The sequence below is a fragment of the Populus nigra genome, chromosome 9 (genome assembly GCF_951802175.1).
Source record: "Populus nigra chromosome 9, ddPopNigr1.1, whole genome shotgun sequence".
Lineage (NCBI taxonomy): Eukaryota > Viridiplantae > Streptophyta > Magnoliopsida > Malpighiales > Salicaceae > Populus > Populus nigra.
In genome coordinates, this window is record NC_084860.1 from 3,763,475 (window position 1) to 3,784,959 (window position 21,485).

Genomic DNA, 21,485 nt, shown 5'->3' on the forward strand with positions numbered 1-21,485 from the left:
ACCAATATTAAATAATAATATGATATTAACATATATTAATATGAAATAAAATCTAACTGTTTCAGCCAAAGAATACTAAAATAGTGTAAATTTTGACTTAATTTAATTATTAGAATTTGGGGCAGCGTAACAATGTGAAAGAAAATGTCAGAAAAGTAGGGCAAACAGTACAGATACCTTTGGACGACGGTGACCAAGTATTTGTAATCTGAGACATCACGTTCTAGAATGGGAATCGTTGATAGTGCCAAGAATTAAACTCTCAGCTCGCTACAAATAGCTGCCATGGCCTTTCATTCTACTTTATTTTTTCTTTTTTTACATTCATGGAATCCTCTTTGCCTTCCTCCCAAGTCTTGATTTTTGGTGAAAGTGCTGAGAGGAAAACTGAAGCTAAAAATTACAATGAAGTGATGTCCACCTTTCCAAAAGTTAAAGGCTTGAATGGATCATATGATTATTAACTGTACCAAGGCTGGAAGGGCTCATGTCTGTTGAAGAGCACTTCAATCCTCAATGCACTGATATATTTGTCGCCAGTTTTCCAAAAACTAGCACAACTTGGCTTAAGGCCCTCACTTTTGCTATTCTTACACGATACCGTTTAATTAAGTGGTTCAACAACTAGCCCTTTACTTACCAAGACGCCACATGACTGTGTTCCTTTTTTGAAATATAACCTTGCTCAAAACCCAAGTAATCGGGACTTGGCAATTCCGCTGCTATCTACTCATGTTCCTTGCAGTTGTTTACCTAAATCTATCATTTCTTCTAGTTGCAAGATTATTTACATTTGCAGGGACGCAAAGGATGCTTTTGTTTCTTTGTGGTACTTTCATGCCAAGCTGCAAAGGTCGAAAAATGTTGAGCATCTTCCTCTGGAAGAGGCTTTTGAGCTGTTCTGCAATGGAATTGCAAATTATGGACCATACTGGGACCATGTTTTAGGGTATTGGAGAGCAAGCTTGGAGTTCCCCGAGAAGATACTGTTCTTGACATACGAGGAAATGAAGAAAGACACCGCTGCTCATGTTAAGAAATTAGCTGAGTTCATGGGCTCTTTCACCTTAGAGGAAGAGGAGGGAGGGGAGGTGCAAAAGATAATAAGCATGTGTAGTTTTGAGAAGTTGAGCAACTTGGAGGTGAATAAAAATGGGAAGTGCCTTCTAGACATATCAATTCCTATTCCAAATAGTGTATACTTCAGGAAAGGTGAGATAGGCGACTGGGCAAATCACTTGACACCTGAAATGGGAGCACGTCTAGATGACATAATGGAGCAGAAGCTCAAGGGTTCAGGCTTGAAGCTGCCCAGGTGACTGTGCCTGGGCCCCGTTTGCTTATGATTATTGGCTTAGTGGGTTCATCAAAAGCTGTTATCAACATCTCGTGAAACAGCAACCATGTATTCCAATAAATGCCTTCCAGTTCCTCTCTTGTATTTCCTAGCAAGTATTCACATTTTGTGAATCATCCATGTCAATAAGCAATATTCTTTTGTGAATCTGTGTTTGTGACTTTCATTAATTTCCTTGCTTGTTTGTAAGAATTCAAAATGGGATTCATTTTTTCTTTTTAATTAACACAAGTGTATGCATTCCATTAATCAGTGTGATATGAAATAAATTTACTCTAATATATAATATTAGAGTGTTTTCTTCACAGAAATTGCAGTGCGTTTTCTTCACAGCTATACATGTTTTCAAAGAACCAAGACAACCATACATGAGGGCGGAGCAAAGACCAACAGAGACAACCATCCATTAAGATTGTTGAATTGCAGATCAAATGAACGTAGGCGGCACATCTGCTGAAAGGATCTCGAAATGCCTTGTAATTGGTTAAAATAAAGATCAAGATCTGTACGAGAACTCGTGTTTTCCACTACTAAAATAAGCCCAGTTTCCGGCTTCATGTGCAAGAGAGGCACATAGAGATCTGAAAGCAGTTTTTATGCACTAGCAGCAGAATAATTTGAGCAGTCAGAATGATTTCCCCCCACCCCTACTAGGCTCAGATCACAATTCTTCTTCCTTCAAACAAATCTTTTGGAACCGATATGTGGAGGGATGGCATGATTTATACCGGAGATTTTGTTGGAAAATTAAAGAAGCATGGCTTAATTTATACCTTGGATGCGCAAATTGATTACAGGAAAAAAAATGACAGAAAGTGAGTTGCAGGGAATGAAAAAGGCATTAGTAAACTCAACACCTTTCAGGGCATCGTTCCTTGGTTTGCTTCATTTTATTTCTTATTTTGTTTTTCCAGCCATTGTCTAATGTTTTTCTAACTCGCAGTCTGGTCTCTGCAGAGAATGAGAAAACACAAACTCTTTAAGAGAAGATATTCTCCGGCAATGGCATCAAACAGAAAAGTCCGACGTTAACTAAATGAGTTGATGGATCTTTTGTCTGAATATAGAAGTGCAGAAACTAACCTTGACCAAAAACCCCCATGCTACCAACTACATCTCAACAAGCAACAAATCAAATGAATTATGATCCGCCAGTAAACAGCGAATGGACACTGCCCCTGCAATAGATCATACAAGCTCTGACCAACTGGCGAAAGATCATCAGGACCCGACCCCATTATAACCAATGAAGCAGACCATACTCCATCGACAATGTTGGTGGGAGGAACCACTGGTGGTGGTTTTGAAACACTCAGAGAGGATAAAACACAAAGTTTTATTTCAAGAACACAAGCTTACAAAACACAAAATAAACTTACAACAAGCTTAACAATACACACCCTCTCTTTCTCTCTAGTGTTTCTCTCTATTCTCTCTACTCTCCCACACCTAATAGCATAAGCTCAGCTTGCTATTTATACACGAATTCAAAAACAAGATAATTCAACCTTTCTAAGTGTGAAGGCGGCTGTGGACGGTGGTGTGAAGGCGGCTGGCGGCTGGTCGGTGGCAGCTGGTGGTTGCCTTCCTTGACCATCTAGATTGAGTTTAATATTCAACAAATCTCCCCTTTAAACTCAATCGAGGGATGTCATGCTAAGCATGAACTTCATTCTGATAAATGTTTCCCTCTTCAATGGCTTTGTCTTTTTGCACCTTTTCTTTTACATTCTTCTTTATCTTATAGACCCCTTTGACACCTATTGCTTTCTTGCTTTCTGGTGGATAAGTCAGCTTCCAGGTATCATTCTTTTCAATGACATGCATTTCTTCATCCATTGCTTCTATCTTCTCTTCTGTGATAGCTTTGTTGAAGCTAAGTGGGTCATTATCTGCAAAGAAACAAAATAGAGTTGTATCTTCGATGACTTGCGTGGCATCGTACAACTCGTCAAGATTTCTCATCCTTATTGGTCCTTCTAACGATGAGGATGTTGCTGCTGGTGTTGATGATGATGCTCCTGGTGTGTTCCTCCTGTTGAATACAGGGAATCTGTGTACCGGACTTTGTGGTTCAGCTGCTGGCATAATCACTGGACTTTGTGGTTCAGCTGCTGGCACAATCGGTTCTTCGACAAGTACTGTTGGTACTTCTTCACCTTCAAGGATCAAATCAATGTTGATCCATTTGCCTGCTTCTTTATCATCATTCCATTCCCAAGATTTATCTTCTTCAAAGATAACATCTCTACTCATAATCACCTTCTTCGTGATGGGATTATACAGCTTGTATCCCATCCTTCTTTCACCATATCCGACAAAGATGCATTTCTCGCTTTTATCATCAAGCTTTCTCCTTCTTGCATCTGGGATCTTTGCATATGCCACACAACCAAAGACTCGTAGATGAGTAACACTTGGTTTGTGACCACTCCATGCTTCTTCTGGAATGACTCCTTGCAAACTTCTGGTTGGGCAGCGATTCAGTAGATACACTGCACATGATACAGCTTCAGCCCAGTATTGCTTGGGCAACTTCTTTGCTTTGAGCAGACTTCTTGCCATATCAAGAATCGTGCGATTCTTCCTTTCAGCTACACCATTCAGCTGTGGTGTATACGCAGGTGTTGTCTGATGTCTCATGCCTTGTTGTGTACAATAGGCTTCAAAGTCATTTGCTGTATATTCTCCACCTTGATCAGATCTCACGGTTCTGATCATGTAGCCACTTTGCTTCTCCACAATTGCTTTAAAATCTTTAAAACAATTGAATACTTCTGACTTCCTCTTCAGAAAGTATATCCACGTCTTTCTACTAAAATCATCAATAAACGTGAGGAAGTACCTATTTTGTCCAGTCGACATAGGCGTTATTGGGCCACACACATCTGTGTGCACTAACTCCAGTGGCCTCTTTGCTCTCCAGTTGACTTCTTTGGCAAAACTGGATCTGTGATGTTTGCTGAGGACACAACTCTCACAGACTTCATCTGGATGATCAATGTGGGGCAAACCTTTGACCATCTTCTTGCTTGCTAGCATCTTCAGACTTGTGAAATTCAGATGTCCAAGCCTCAGGTGCCACAACCATTCTTCACTGTTGGTGATGGCACTCAAACATCTTGCTGCATCATACTGGATGTTCAAAGGAAACATCCTATTCTTGGACATTTTCACATAGGCCATTAATCTCCCATTGTTGTCTCTAATTGCCAGATGACAATTCTTCGAGTAAAAAGTATAACCTCTCTCCATAAGTTGACCTAAGCTGATCAGGTTCTGCTTTATGGCTGGGACATAATAGACATTGGCGATGTGGCTGGAATCGCCGTTCTTCAACTTGATTGGGATGCTGCCTTTACCTTTGAATGGAACCTTTGAGGTATCTCCAAAAGTAACTAGACCTTGCTTGGTCTCATCTAGATCACCAAATAACTCTCGGTAGTCACACATGTGATTGCTGGCTCCAGTATCTAGATACCATATATTCTCCTGTTTCTCGCTAAGTTCTTGTTGGACAAGAAATGCAGCTTCTTCTCTGTCATCCTTCTCTGCATAGTTGGCTTGCTCACGTATCTCCAACGGAGCTTTCCTTTGACATTCAGTGCTATAGTGCCCAAATTGATTGCACCTATAACACTGGATATTTCTCTTATCACGGTTATTGTAACCGCCTCCTCTTCCTCTAGGAGTGAATGCTTGTTGTCTTTGGCCTCCTCTGGTGGTATTTCTGCCACCTCTTCCTCTGAAGCTTGTATTCCAAGAACCTCTTCCTTGGAATCTCTGGAATCCTCCTCTGGATTGTTGACTTCCTGCTTGAGCACTTGTTGAGGTCTCCCCTTGCTCATATCTGTCCTTGAGAGACAGCTTTGCTTGTAAGGCATGCTCAATGGCCTTATCTCCATTTCGCTTTACAATCTTCTGCTCATGAGCTTGCAAAGAACTCATAAGTTCATCCACTGTCAACTTGTCCACTTCCTTGGACTCTTCAATAGCGACAACAACAAAATCAAATTTTGGATCTAGGGATCTCAAAATTTTCTCAGTAATTCGAGAATCAACGATGGCTTCTCCATTTCTCCTCATCTGATTGACTATCACCATAATTCTTGTGTGATAATCAGAAATAGACTCCGAGGACTTCATCTGCAATAATTCAAATTCACCTCGCAAAGATTGAAGACGAATCTTTTTGATTCTGTCAGCACCTTTGTACTTTTGTTGGAGAGCCTCCCATATGTCATGTGATGTTTCAGCGGAAGCTATGATCTCGAATGTATCTTCATCAAGACCTTGGTAGATGATGGTCTTTGCTTTGTTGTCCTTCTTTCTGTTGACTTTCAGGGCTTGCTTCTGTGCCTCTTGTAAAGCATCTTCTTCTTCTTTGGACTCTGGTTCATCATAACCATAGTGTACAATCTCCAAACACTCTTGTGAACCAAGGAATGCCTTTAATCTGATGCACCAACTATCATAGTTGTCTTTGGTCAGCTTCGGGATGAGTGTTTGTGTACTTTCTGTAGTCATTTTGCTCTTTTAATGACTATATCTCCTTCTGGGAGTTGAATTTGGCAAAACGGACAATGTAGATCGATCCGGAATGGTCGAAATAGTCGGGAACCGGTCTGACTTTGTAGAAATCGGGTCAGAAAATGGGTGAACCGGTCCAAAAAACAATTCTGTACGGCGGGCGGTTCGCTGGGTTGAACCGGGAATATTCTGTGGAATATTCTATCGGCTCGGCTTCGGCTAATAGTGGCTCGGCTTAGCGGCTCGGCTTGAAAAGGGAATATTCTCGGGAATATTCTTCGGCTCGGCTGGAGGCTCGGCTTGAGGCTTGGCGCGGCTTGGCGCGGCGCGGCTTAAACGGCTCAAATATGGCGCGCGTGGACGTCACTCGTCTTCTTCCTCTGGCGCGCGTGGGTGCGACTGGGCTACAGTTACCAGAATTTCAGGAGGCGCGTGTGGATCACCCCGGTGTCCGATTGAGCTGATTTTTGCGGCAGTGAGTTCGTATGGATGAGCTCTACACGGTGGAATGATCAAAACTTGTTTTTGACAACTTTGAAAATTCGGCTATCCCAGAAAATACTTCTGTTTTCTGACGAACGGGGCTCTGATACCAATTGTTGGTGGGAGGAACCACTGGTGGTGGCTTTGAAACACTCAGAGGGGATAAAACACAAAGTTTTATTACAAGAACACAAGCTTAACAAACACAAAATAAACTTACAAATACACACCCTCTCTTTCTCTCTAGTGTCTCTCTATTCTCTCTACTCTCCCACACCTAATAGCATAAGCTCAGCTTGCTATTTATACACGAATTCAAAAACAAGATAATTCAACCTTTCTAAGTGTGAAGGCGGCTGTGGACGGTGGTGTGAAGGCGGCTGGCGGCTGCGGCTGGTGGCTGGCGGCTGGTCGGTGGCGGCTGGTCGGTGGCAGCTGGTGGTTGCCTTGACCATCTAGATTGAGTTTAATATTCAACAGACAATTCATCAAGTAGATTTGTGCCATTCACCACGATGCATTTTTAAATAATATGTATGAACTAAAAAAAAAGTCACTCAAATATCTCTCTAGAAAACTGACCTTGAACTCTTAACTAGGAGAAAAACAAAGAGGAAAATTAGAGCTTATAACATAGGAAGCTAAGTTTTTAAATGTTGTTCACTGTTTGTGATTTTTTTTGATATTGTTAGATTCATCTTGTAATGGTACTAGTACTGGTGTTATTATCATAGTTTTAATGTGTTTCTGGTATCAATTTTTTTTTCTCTCCTTATAATTTGTGAAGAGTAAAAGAAAAAAAAAGTAAAAGTAAAACAAAATAACCCCTAGTATACCACTTATCTGGCTGAATACCACTCTATCTCAATCTTATTCACTACTTTGTCAATGCAAACTAGATTTTTCCTTATTTTATATCCCTTTCTTTTGATATACTTCTTTTATGCCCCTTTCTTTTGGTATATCTCTTCTTCGTATCTTTTGGTGTTAATCACTTTGTTGAATGCCTCTGTTGATATCTTTTATAACTCACTACATTGATTTGAACATTGAAAATGTTTCCTTTTTAAAAAAAAATAGAGAAGGCATTTTGATTTCATCTTCAATTTTTCTGTATGTCTTCTTTCAAAATATTGGGTTTAAAACATAATCATGCTTTGAGTTTTCCAGGTTATTTTCAGAAAGATTTGATATCTTTGACCTGAAAGAAAAAAAGGCTGTACAAAGCTTGGCATTTCTGGAACTTTTCATCATGCTCTACATGATTCAATCACATTGCTCACATCTACATGAGTAACCAGAAAAGAAAGTATTTCATCGGATTCTACATAATTCGATCACTTCGCTCACAGCTTTATGAGTCTCTGGTGATATCGTGTTCAATGATCCATTTTTTATATAATGCAATGCTTCTTTTCAAAAAGAAGAAACAAAGAATGTTGATGCAGAGAGGACATGGATTTCAAAGTTGCAACTAATCTCATGCCTTGATGTACCGTAGGCCAAAAAAGAAGAGAACAAAACATACCACAAATCTCTCCAACACAGGAACAAGGATAGCAATGGAATCATGTATGCTCTTGCTGTCATTGAACAAGGACAATTTGAGAAACATCGGACCAAAAAGAATGTGCAAGAACAAAAGGATGGAACACAGCAAACCTTTCAGTTGATAGGAATCCAAGTAGCAGTGCTGAATAAGCTCAACAATCATCTTCTCTGCTTCCTTCTCTCCTTGTAATACAGCTGCCTCGTCATTCTGTACAATTCCCAATAACATGAAAATTTTGGAAACATAAATTACAATTCAATTTATTCAAATTGAATCTTACAATATTAGGAAAATGAATAAGTATAAACATTCAATATTACTCTATTATTTGCATGCATCTCCACATACATGTGTAAACAAATTGCATTTAATAAAATTCCTAAACATTAAGCAGGTTACTCACCCAAGACACGATGTTTCCTTCACCAGCTGCATCACCTGCACCTTGGTTGGCTAGAAAGATGGAGCACAGTAGTGGAATTACATCCTTGCGACTCTCATCTTCTGACCCTTCTGAGCTAGACAGCGAAATAAACATCACTCTAACTTTTTCTCACCTTGGTTGCAGCAAGCCTTGATCTGCAATCGACCTTAACCATAAATTTTGTTAGGCAATAAACATCACTCTAACTTTTTCCACCAGAAAATTATGAATATATAAAGAAACATGAACCATATGCCTCCGTCAAGATCAAAAGAAGGAAACCCTAATGAGCAGACTGCTACTAAATTGAGAGATCTAATCATCAGAAAGGTATCCAAGTGGGGTTGAGCCAGTCCATAAAATGAAGGGCAATTGCTAAAATTCATCAAATGCAAATCTGAATAGAGATTATTGGAGTGTTCAAAATAAGAACATCTTCTCATCTAACATGAAAAATAAAGAATTGCAAATTTCACAGAAATTTGAATGTCATCAGTCAATAGCACAAGGAATATAGGTAATACAAGGAGAAAGTTGGTTTGAGGAATTGTTGTTGCTTAAATACAAGCACAAGTGACACTTCCAAAGGATGGTCAGAAAGCAACACCAATACAAGTTCAATCCAATACATGCAGTAGCCATCTAAAATCAAATTTTCAGATATTCCTAGGATGTATAAATCTACTCGTATCATACTTACAAAGATAATAGTTAACATGAAGGAAAGCTTCAGCAGGTTTAAAGCAACACCGCGAGGATAATAAATCAAGTTTCAATAGGTTAAATTCATAATAGCACTAAAGAACAAAGAAGCATTTCACTGTGCCATCCACCAATTGCAAGTAAACAATATATGCGTTAGAGCAGTGATTATAGGGCAAGTAAAATTGACCTGTTATTCCCCATCCTTTTCTACCAAGTTCACAAGTAGGCCCAATATAGCAACAAGCAAATCCAACTCTTGATCAGTAAGATGAATATCATTCTGATTTTCGATGCAATCAATGAAGACATAGTCCTCAGTCCTCCACAAGCAGCAATTTGTTGACAGCCAATAGGATTGTCATTTGTTAAATTCATTAGAACCTGCCAAGAATAGATTCTGACTACAAAGGCAAAAAAAGGGCATATGCAGCAACCTTCTCTTACTTTGACAGAAGAAAAGAAGGAATGGAACGTGGAAGAAATTCCTCAAGATGGTTCAGAGGAATACCTTGATAGCAGTGAGAAGACAGTCTGCCAAAAGGCTGGAATGTTCTTCATAACGAACATTGCAATAAGAGCTTTTCTGTGAATGATGATGTTCCCTGTTACTTGATTTGTGTAGGCCATTTTCACCATTACTTGATTCTTCCTGACTGTTGATGAAATGTCTTAGAAAGCTGCAGAAGACTAGGAAGCTGTGCTGTTGCTGTTGCATGTATTTCGTCAATGAAGATCTCTGCTGAAGACCAAGATTTTAGGAATAAATTACTGATCATATCTGATCTGTTGTTATGCAATGTTTTTGAATTTTAAATTGTCTTTGTTTTCAAGTAAAACTCTAACTCTATTTAAAGAGAATTCTGAGATCAATAATATTATTCTTCTACAAACTCTTCTTTACGTCTGTTTTGCATGCACTTGTGTTCTGCAACAAAAGAATTATAACCAACAAATTGGTATCAGAGCAATAGTTTATCTTGAGGGACTTGTGAGTTGAGAGAAACAAAAACACAAACCAAATCAAACCACAAACACAACCAAAAAAACACAAAATGGATTCTGAAACAATCATCTCACACGGTTCACCACCAATCTTCAATGGTGAAAACTATGAAACATGGGCCATCAGAATGACAGTGCATCTGGAGGCGCTAGATCTCTGGGAAGCTGTGGAAGAAAACTATGTTGTTCCTGACTTGCCTGCAAATCCAACTATAGCCCAACTAAAGATTCACAAGGAGAAGAAGACAAGAAAATCCAAGGCCAAAGCTTGCTTATATGCTGCAGTATCAAATACAGTATTCACAAGAATCATGAATTTGGATTCTGCAAAAGGTATTTGGGATTATCTTAAAAAGGAATATCAAGGCAATGAAAGAACAAAAAATATGCAGGTTCTGAATTTAATCAGAGAATTTGAAATGCAGAAGATGAAGGAAACCGAAAACATCAAAGATTATGCTGACAGATTGTTAAGCATAATAAACAAAGTAAGATTGCTTGGAAAAGAATTTTCTGATGACAGAATTGTGCAGAAAATACTGGTCACTATGCCTAAAAAATATGAGTCTAAGATCTCTTCATTAGAAGAATCAAAAGACTTAACCAGCATCTCTCTTGGAGAATTAACAAATGCACTGCAGGCACAAGAACAAAGAAGATCAATGAGACTTGAAGAATCAATGCAGGGAGCTTTTCAAGCAAGAACTCAATATCAAGGAGGAGGCAAAGACAGGAGATTCATCAAGAAGAAAAAGGTTCAAACGTACAGAAACAAGGTGGAAACATTTCCACCATGTACCTACTGTAAAAAAACAAATCATCAGCCGATCAAGTGCTGGTGGAGACCAGATATCAAGTGCAGAAAATGTGGACAGATTGGACATGTTGAAAAAATCTGCAGGACACAACAAAATAAAGAAAAGGCGAATCCTGTTGCACAACAACCTGAAGAGGAGCAGCTGTTTGTTGCATCATGTTTTTCAATAGGAAATAGTTCGAATGATTCTTGGTTGATTGATAGTGGCTGCACAAACCACATGACAAACAATCAGGATTTGTTTAAAGAACTTGACAGAACGACTATTTCCAAAGTTAAAATTGGAAATGGTGATTACATTGATGTCAAAGGCAAAGGAATTGTTGTCTTAAACAGTTTGTCAGGTTTGAAGTATATTTCAGATGTTTTATATGTGCCTGACATTGATCAAAACTTGCTTAGTGTTGGACAGCTTATGGAAAAAGGTTTCAAATTAAGTTTTGAAGATCAATGGTGTCTGATCAAAGACAACTTGGGCAACAACGTGTTCAGGGTAAAAATGAAATCAAAAGGTTTTACTTTAAACCTTATGGAGAAGGAGCAGAGTGTGTTTTCTGCAAAAACATCCAGTGACGAATTGTGGCATAAAAGAGTTGGACACTTTCATCATGCAGGGCTTATGTATATGCAAAAACATACTCTTGTAAAAGGAGTACCACAACTGGAGAACAGGTCAGCAAACTGTGCAGCATGTCAATATGGTAAGCAGGCCAGAAAACCTTTCCCTCATGCAACCTGGAGAGCAACACGAAAACTTCAGCTGGTACATACAGACGTTGGAGGTCCTTTGAGTACAGCTTCACTGAATGGCAGCAAATATTATATCATCTTCATTGATGATTATTCCAGGTTCTGTTGGATTTTCTTTCTTAAATTCAAATCAGAAGTTGCTAATGTGTTTTGGAAGTATAAAACATGGGTGGAAAACCAAAGTGGGTGCAGGATTCAGACATTAAGATCAGACAATGGAAAGGAGTATACATGTGGAAGATTTCAGCAATTCTGTGATGAATCTGGAATTGAACATCAGCTTACTGCACCTTACACACCTCAACAGAATGGTGTAAGTGAAAGAAAAAACAGGAGTATCATGGAAATGACTAGATGTATGCTGCACGAAAAAGAGTTGCCAAAGAAATTATGGGCTGAAGCTGCAAATACCTCAATGTATCTGCTGAACAGAATGCCAACCAGAGCCTTGCAGAAAAAAAACTCCTTTTGAAGCTTGGTTTGGATACAAACCAGACCTGCAACATTTAAAAATTTTTGGTTGTATTTGTTTCACTCATGTACCACAGGTGAAAAGAGATAAGCTGGATAAGAAGTCAGAACCAGGAGTATTCATTGGATACAGCAGTCCATCAAAAGCTTACAGAATCTTCCAGCCTCAAAATGGAAGAATTCTGGTAAGTAGAGACGTCAACTTTATGGAAGATAAGCAATGGAAGTGGGAGCAACCAGAAGAAAAGCTGGAATCATCAACAGAGAAGCAAGAATCTCCAATCTTGGAGATTACTAATGACAACTTTGACGATGAACCAGTAAGAGGTACAAGATCATTAGCTGAAATTTATGAAAGTAGCAATATTGCTATCTGTGAACCTGCAGAATTTGAAGAAGCAGTAAAGAAGAGTGAATGGATTGAAGCAATGCAAGAGGAACTTAGAATGATTGAAAAGAATGATACATGGGTGCTGATGGACAAGCCTTTACACAAGAAGGCCATAGGAGTCAAATGGGTTTATAGAACCAAACAAAATGCAGATGGTTCTATAAACAAATACAAAGCCAGATTAGTTGTGAAGGGCTATGCTCAAGTGTTTGGTGTGGATTTTTCAGAAACGTTTGCACCACTAGCACGCTTGGACACAATCAGATTACTACTTGCAGTTGCTGCACAAAAGAATTGGAAAGTTTATCAGCTGGATGTAAAGTCTGCGTTTTTAAATGGATACCTGCAGGAGGAGATTTACATAGAGCAACCAAGAGGCTTTGAAGTCAGGGGACAAGAGGAGAAGGTCTACCTGCTGAAAAAGGCTTTGTATGGCCTTAAACAAGCTCCTAGAGCATGGTATAGCAGAATTGATGATCATCTACATAAACTTGGCTTTGTTAAAAGTTTAAGTGAGGCAACGTTGTATGTAAAAGGAGCTGATGCAAACTTAATTATTGTATCTGTTTATGTTGATGACTTACTTGTAACAGGAAGTAATAAGACACAAATTGAAGAATTCAAGGCAAAGATGTTTGATGTGTTTGAGATGACAGATCTCGGGTTGATGTCTTACTTCCTTGGAATGGAGGTGAAACAAAATGATGATGGAATCTTCATATGTCAACAGAAATATGCTAAAGAGATATTGAAGAAATTTCACATGGAAAGCTGCAAGAGCACAAGCACACCTATGAATCTGAAGGAAAAAATCAGCAAGAATGATGGAACAAACAAAGCAGATGAAGGTCAGTACAGAAGTTTAATTGGATGTTTAATGTATCTTACAGCTACAAGATCAGACATTACATTTGCTGTGAGCTTGTTGTCACGTTTTATGCATTGTGCAAGTGAATTGCATCTTCAAGCTGCAAAAAGGATAGTAAGATACGTCAAAGATACAATAAGCTATGGAATAAAATACTCTCATCTTCAGAATTTCATGCTGCATGGGTACTCTGATAGTGACTGGGCAGGTTCTGTGGATGACATGAAGAGCACCTCAGGCTACTGTTTTAGTTTTGGATCAGGCATGTTCTCTTGGTGTTCAAGGAAGCAAGATAATGTAGCTCAAAGCACAGCTGAAGCTGAATATGCAGCAGCTACTGCTGCTGTCAATCAAGCTATTTGGATAAGGAAAATTCTTGCTGATCTGCATATGAATCAACTGGAACCAACAAAGATTTATGTTGACAATCAAGCTGCAATTTCTATTGCAAATAATCCTGTGTTTCATGGCAGAACTAAGCATTTCAAAATCAAGTTATATTTTCTAAGAGAAGCACAAAAAGAAGAAGAAGTTACTCTGCTATATTGCAGAACTAATGACCAGATTGCAGATGTTCTAACAAAAGCTCTTCCAAAAGCAAGTTTTGAAGATTTACGAAGAAAGCTTGGTATCTGCTGCTGTTAAGACAAATAGGAGTGTTGATGAAATGTCTTAGAAAGCTGCAGAAGACTAGGAAGCTGTGCTGTTGCTGTTGCATGTATTTCGTCAATGAAGATCTCTGCTGAAGACCAAGATTTTAGGAATAAATTACTGATCATATCTGATCTGTTGTTATGCAATGTTTTTGAATTTTAAATTGTCTTTGTTTTCAAGTAAAACTCTAACTCTATTTAAAGAGAATTCTGAGATCAATAATATTATTCTTCTACAAACTCTTCTTTACGTCTGTTTTGCATGCACTTGTGTTCTGCAACAAAAGAATTATAACCAACACTGACTCATTAGCTTATATTGAAACCCATTTTCAGCTTCTCTGGGGGTTACCCTACCATTACGAGTTCGAGAGATTTTCCGTTTCCCAGATAGTAAGTCCCACTTTGAGGGCTGAAAATCATCTTCCTCAAATGCATAAGGATCTTGGCTATCATGTAACAAGTCACTGCAGGCATCTTTTGTACAATTAGTTTTTTCAACAAGACCAAATTTGGTCCTGGACCTATTACTATCCTAACTCCTTAATGTCTCACTACGTGAACTGGGCATGGAAGGGACTCTCATCTTCAGTTGACAAGTATTTTTCATAAATCGTGTGGCAGTTTCAGAACTGGAGGCAGAAAGACTCAACCGAGCAATGAAACTCTGAGATACATTTAAGCGTTTCCCAGAGGAGGTCCTCTCTTCATTGCAGCAATCTGTAGAAGAACTGATACAAATAACCGCATTGCTGTCTACTGCTAATACAATTAAAGATGCATCCTTAGTAAGAGAGATAGAGAAAGAGGAGCAGCTGCCAAACAGAAACACTACAGTGATATTAGGCTACCACGCACCTCTGTCGTCATCAATGAAGGCCAAATCAGAAGCATTATCACTCCTTTCAGAAAGACTACAATGGTTTCCATCAATAGAAGCAGCGGGAGAATTCTTAAGCAGATGAAGACCTAAAAAACAATGCCATCAATCATCAGAAAACATGCCAGACAAAAGCAATCTAGTTAAGAACCGGAAACAGACAGAAGCAAGAAAGCACTGTTACTGGATAGAATTTTTATGATACATATTATGATTTTAGTAAAAGATAGCCGATGCCGATTCAGCGCAACTTAAAGCTCAAAGTTTACTTTATTGAGGTTTCCTCTTTTCTAAAATCATGACTGTTTTTTAGTCCCATTTTTACTTTTTATATTCTCAATATATAATTAACAATAAAATCTTGTTTTTTTTCTACATGAAATAAAAGTTTTAAATTTTATAAAGATATATTCACTAATATATAATTTTTTAAGATCAATTTTTTATTTATTTATAATTTGTTATAATCATTTTAATATTCTAAGTTCAAGAGATTTGGTTGAAATTTCAATAAAATTTAAATTCTAAAATAAGTAAATTTTATTTTTAATTTGATCTCAAATGCAGTTAATTTTTATGTTTTAAAACAAATTTTATCTCAACTAGGGGTGAGCAAAAAAATTGAAAAACCGATAAAACCGAGAAAACCAGAAAAAAAAATAACCGAAAAAATTGAACCGTGAAAAAAAACCATTAAACAGATTAAAATTTTGAAAAAACCGATTGGTTCGGTTCGGTTTTGGTTTTATAAGCCTGAAACCGAAAAAACCGAACCGAACCCAAACCGAAAAAACTGGCAAAAAACCAAGCCGAACCGAAAAAACCGAGTCAAAACCGAGTCAAACTGAAAAAACCGAGCCAAACCAAAGAACCCAAGCCAAAACCTAGCCAAACCAGAAAAAACTGAGCCAAACCGGTTTGAACCGGTTTTTGTCCTAAAAAACGAACCGAAACTGGTCGGTTTGAACCGGTTTCGGTTCAGTTTTTTTTTAATCGATTTGGTTACTTTTTTTTAAATAAAAACCGAACCAAACCGAAAATAATCACTCCTAATCTCAACTATCAGCACAATTCTCAATACAGCACCTATAGTTAGTGATCGAACGAAAGAATGTTATCTCTTTCAGTATGCCACAAATATTCAAAACACGACGGTCACTAGGGAAGATCATTTTCGTTTCGGTTTTTATAAAAAAAAGGTAACCAAACCGATTAAAAAAAAAACTGAACCGAAACCAGTTCAAACGGACCGGTTTCAGTTCAGTTTGTTTTTTTAGAACAAAAACCGGTTCAAACCGGCTGGCTCGGTTTTTTTCAGGTTTTGCTCAGTTTTTTCGGTTTGGCTTGGTTTTTTTTCGGTTTGGCTTTGTTTTGGCTCGTTTTTTCCGGTTTTTTTCGGTTTGGGTTCGGTGCGGTTCGGTTTTTTCGGTTTTAGGCTTATAAAACCGAAACCAAACCGGACAGTTTTTTCAAAATTTTAATCAGTTTAATCGATTTTTTTCACAGTTCAGTTTTTTCCATTATTTTTTTTCCCAATTTTCTTAATTTAATTAATTTTTTGATTTTTTTACTTCACCCTTAATGGTCACCCTTATTAGCTTGTAGTCGTATTACGAAGTATTATCGCCATATCCACAGAAGCAAGGCAAGCTACGGTTTTCTTCTCGTTATAGGACTAGACGATACTGCGCTAGACTGCAGGTTTACAATATTTTTTCAATAAAATATTTAAATGTTGTAATTGTGTTTATTTTTTAAAAAAATTAATAACTCAGGTTATCATTCAATCAATTAAATAAGTTAGTTTTATTTAAATTATATAGAAAAACAATGTAATGATAGCAAATAAAAAAAAATAATCATGATAAACTAAGAAAAAAACCTTCATTCAAAAATTAAAAGATACTATTGTTTAATTTTTAACCAAATAAATATAAAAATATGAAATAAATTGAGAAAATGGACAAAAGAAGTGGTGTGAGCCAACCTGGGCTAACATGATAGACATGTAATCTGGATATTAAGAGGCGAGTCAGTTTAGTTTAACCCGGCAAACCATGACCTAAAACATGAGATCGGAATATTCCGATAGAAAAAGAAATTGAAGAAAACCACACAACTATTTTTTTTCTTAAAAAAACAATGTCAAATGACAATATCGAGAAAAGAAATAAGTTGAAAAAACGATATCAACCCCTATTAACTTTTTAAACTCGTGATCCGAGTCATTAGACTGAAAGTACTATACATTAAAAAGTTGTGAAGTTGAATCCCTAAGAAATGAAGCGTCGAAGCATGAAATCAAAAGAAAAATAACACAAAAAGATTCAAAGAAAGACAAATTAGCAATTAAAAGAATGAGAGTTGAAATTGAAATAAAAAATAAATTAGAAGGCAACAAAAAATTTTCAATTTGAGGGTTAGATTGAAAAGAATAAAAAAATTAACAAAATGATAAAAAAAATCAAAAGAATAAGAAAAAAAATTAACACTATAAACTTGAATTGAATGGTGGAATTAAAAAAATTAAATTTTATAAAAAGGCCAAAGGAAAAAATAGGAATAAAAAAATAAGTTCCAAATTGAAAGCATCAATACATAACAAAATGAAATTAACAGATTAAATTGAAAATAAATAAAACTTTTACAAAAGAGCTAGGGACAACAAAAAAAGACAACTGAAACTGGAAAAGCTTAAACAAAGAGGACAAACCTGCAATTTAAGGGAGGATGAGAGAAAAAAAAAAGAAAAAAAAGAGAAAAATTAGGTTTCTCAACGACAAACCGCACAACCTCCACCTACATGCATCATAGCATGAGGAAGAGGAAGCAGTGATGCTTCCAGCAACATGATAGGAGGTCTATTTTTACAACCAGAGGAATTGCACGCTCTACTCGAAGTGCACAACTGGTGCCTCCCTCTCGCGAGTAGCTTTTTAAATTTTAATATTGTTTATTTTTTTGTTAAAAATTATAATGCGCTCAACAAAAATAAATAAAAAGACAAAGAATACCCTTAACCTCAAGCCCTTTTTTTTCGCTACAAGAATATTTAAGTAAATGTACTATAAATTCAGAAGTCATGAAATCATAATAATCTTAATAAAACAGTAAATGATAAAAAATACAAACTTGAAAAGACAAATGTTTTTTTACTTTAAAAGCATTTAAGTAACCTCATTATGCATTCAAAAGCAAAAAACCAAAAATGCTCCCAGATGCTAGGGATATATTTCTTGCCTTAAAGCTCCCCAGTAACTACAGCAAGTCTTAAAAAAGTGGATTTCCTAAATGAAAACTGAATAGTATCAATGCCAGCGCTCTAGCTCAGAATGCCACACAGCAACTTAAAAAAGGGCATTATATAGTTAAACCCAGAGAAAAATTATTATTATAAGAAAATCTAAATGGGAGTGGAGGATTCAATGTGCAAACTGTACTATTCATCCCCAAACAGAATTATTGATTTTTTTTAATTTTATTTTTTAATATTATATTAATTTTAAATATATTTTTTTCAGTTTCTCCATTTAGCAACGGATTATTTTGTAGTTGAGCTTCATATTTTTTTTAATTCGTTTTCGATAACGATTTTCTTAGCCTTTTATTCGCATGAATAATTGTTTAATAAATAAAATATTTATTATAAAAAATAAAGTTATTAAACATAATTGAGTATATGGATCAATTATATTATCAGGTCAAATATTATCAGTTACATGTATAAGTATTTTGATTTATGATTAATAATTTTTTTATATCCAAAAAAAAATTAAAAAATCTATATATTTATTTTTACTTATTAAAACAATTATCTGAAATAGCTAGTAATCAACTAACTATGTAAGATAAGATTGAGAATTGAGAAGTTTATTTGCCAGCAGACAATAGCTTCAGTGGATGGAAAATATGAACTGGACTGCTGATCACGGGATCAATTCCCACCTTCAGTTTATTTGAACTAAATTTTTTTTTTATTAATATGGGTGTCCGGACCAGCTTGCATGTACCTCGACTAATCTCACGGACCTTGAAGTTAACGATCATGTAAGGCTCTAGTGGCCTAGAGGTTTATGAGACTTGAACTAGTGACCTCTAAAAAACAAACTTCGAACCTGGCCCGGTGAAGCACACCTCTAGTATTCTTCATAAACTATTTTTTATTAGTACAAAAGCTTCATATCAGTCAACTCTCTGGATCAGATACAACACAAATATGTTGACATAAGAAGTGGAGCTTCATATTGAGCTTAAGATCAGTTTTCTGTATTAAAATCTCATAAGTTTGGTCCATGTTCGTCAATTAATTTAGCTTTATAGCCCATTAATTGCCTGTTGATTGCCCTAGATTTTCCTGTGTTTTATATCCCTTTCTCTTGACACATTTTTTTTATATCTTTTTCCTGGCCAAAATCCTAAATTAATGTTTGAAATTAAAATAATAATTATTTTTCTTAAAAATATATTAAAATAATATTTTTAATGTTTTAAAATTTATTTTTAATTAACATCACCACATTAAAACAATATACAATTATAAAAAAAATTAAAACAATAAAAATAAAAAATATTCAAAAATATTTTTTAAATACAAAAATAAACAAAATCATCGATCATATCATGCAGGTTTCATTTAGACATTAAAATTCAAGATGAAATTAAGTTTACCGTACTATTAATTCAGTCGATGAAGGATTAGTCTCAACTGCTTTAAGGTCACCATTGATTACTCTGAATAGTTTTAATTTATAGGAATAAAAAATTAATACAGATATTTAAGAGTATCAATTTTAGATAATGTCTCTCTCTCTCTATTTGTTTTTTTAACTTAATCATGCCAAAAAAAAAAGGAATTAAAACTGTTTAATTTTTTCCACCAAGTAGAAGTACATATTTCTTTCTGGTCTAGAAATACATTTTAACACACTACATTTACTTGAATAATGAAAATGTTTTTTTCTTTTAATGGAAAAGACATTTTAACTCCATCTTCAATTACTTTATATAAACGTATCCTTCTTTCTTAGATATTGGGTTTTGAAAACACAATCATGCTAAAGATTTGTCAATGAGTTGTTTTTTTTTTTAAATAATTAATACCATACTATCGAGCAAATGAAGTTGTGTGGAGGGTTCCGCGCCATTTAAAGGTTGTAAAGAAAGGTTTAAAACACAATGACGTCAAAGATTTGCTATAGAATATATATAATATGAAATAATACCCAATTGCATCAGCGGACATGTCATCAATAATATTAAATACTGTAAATTTTGATTTAATTCAATTATTGGAATTCCAGGCAGCGTGGCAATGTCAGAAAATCTTAGACGCTGGTGACCAAATATTTGTAATTGGAGACAACACGTTCGCGGAAGGTAATGGTCGATGGTGCCAAAAATTAAATCAGCTCTCAACTCGCTACAAATAGCTGCCATGGCCTTTCATTCTACATTATTTTTTCTTTTTTTACATTCATGGAATCCTCTTTGCCTTCCACCCAAATCTTGGATTCTGGTGAAAGTGCTGAGAGGAAAAATGAAGCTAAAAATTACAATGAAGTGATGTCCACCTTTCCAAAAGTAAAAGGCTTGAATGGGTGTGATTATTACCTGTACCAATGCTTTTGGTACGATCCCTTCTTCTTGGAAGGAATCATGTCTGTTCAAGAGCGCTTCAATCCTCAATCCACTGATATATTTCTCGCCAGTTCTCCAAAAACTGGCACAACTTGGCTTAAGGCCCTCACTTCTGCTATTTTCACACGATCCCGTTTAAGTGGTTCAACAACTAGTTCTTTACTTACCAAGATGCCACATGACTGTGTTCCTTTTTTGGAATTTAACGTTGCTCAAAACCCAAGTAATCGGGACTTGGCAATTCCTCTGCTATCTACTCATGTTCCTTACAGTTGTTTACCTAAATCTATCATCTCTTCTAGTTGCAAGATTATTTACATTTGCAGGGACCTCTAGCTATATGCATCGTACCATGAGAAAGAAAAAGTAGTGGTGCTTTCGAAAACATAATAGAAGGTCTGATTTTACAGCCAGAGCCATTGCCCCCTCTGCTTAAAAATTCATGGGCACCTCCCTCAGCTTTTTTAATTTTAATATTGTTTATTTTTTAAAAAAAATTCATAATGCCCTCAACCAAAAAAAAAATAAAGAAAAACAATATGAAAAGACAAAAAATACCCTGAAACTAAAGCTTTTTATTTTTTGACTTCATAAGTTTATTGTACGTGATCATAATGTTCTCAACAAAACAATAAATAACGAAAAAAATAAACTTGAAAAACAAAAAAAAATCCCTTGGCCGCAGGCAATTTTTTTTTACCCCAAGGATGTTTAAGTAATCTCATTGCACATTTAAAAGCAAAAAACCAAAACTGCCCCTAGATGCTACTAGGTAATGTTAGGCCCATAATTAAATCTGCTTCTATTGTATTTCAATTTTGGCAAATTAAGCTTTCCTTTTAACATAAGCTGATGATTCATGATCAGGAACTTGTCTGCTGTGACAAGAGTCTTCGGGAAGCTGCCTTTTGTATCATTGTCGGAGGTGCAATCTAGCTAACCTAGGATTTGATAACAAAGGGAGT

General features: G+C 36.2%; 2 protein-coding genes, 1 long non-coding RNA gene and 1 pseudogene across 3 annotated transcripts; 2 read left to right on the plus strand and 2 right to left on the minus strand.

Annotated features, from left to right (window-relative positions):
- The first annotated feature begins 326 nt into the window (after positions 1 to 326).
- LOC133703938 (cytosolic sulfotransferase 17-like) lies at positions 327 to 1,525 on the plus strand (annotated as a pseudogene).
- Positions 1,526 to 7,572: 6,047 nt separating this feature from the next.
- Positions 7,573 to 9,700, minus strand: LOC133703255 (wings apart-like protein 2). Its single transcript, XM_062127716.1, has 5 exons — positions 9,560 to 9,700; positions 9,239 to 9,432; positions 8,326 to 8,501; positions 8,033 to 8,129; positions 7,573 to 7,953 (listed from the first exon to the last, which is right to left on the minus strand). Exons 3-5 carry the CDS (start codon positions 8,458 to 8,460, stop codon positions 7,787 to 7,789), a joined length of 399 nt encoding a protein of 132 aa, XP_061983700.1. The 5' UTR covers positions 8,461 to 8,501; positions 9,239 to 9,432; positions 9,560 to 9,700; the 3' UTR covers positions 7,573 to 7,786.
- A 1,022-nt stretch (positions 9,701 to 10,722) lies between these two features.
- LOC133703256 (uncharacterized) lies at positions 10,723 to 11,843 on the minus strand. Its single transcript, XR_009843856.1, has 2 exons — positions 11,510 to 11,843; positions 10,723 to 11,077 (listed from the first exon to the last, which is right to left on the minus strand). It is a non-coding gene; the product is annotated as an uncharacterized LOC133703256 (long non-coding RNA).
- Positions 11,844 to 20,358: 8,515 nt separating this feature from the next.
- LOC133703664 (flavonol sulfotransferase-like) lies at positions 20,359 to 20,856 on the plus strand. The gene has a single exon (XM_062128274.1). It carries the CDS (start codon positions 20,359 to 20,361, stop codon positions 20,854 to 20,856), a length of 498 nt encoding a protein of 165 aa, XP_061984258.1.
- Positions 20,857 to 21,485: the final 629 nt, after the last annotated feature.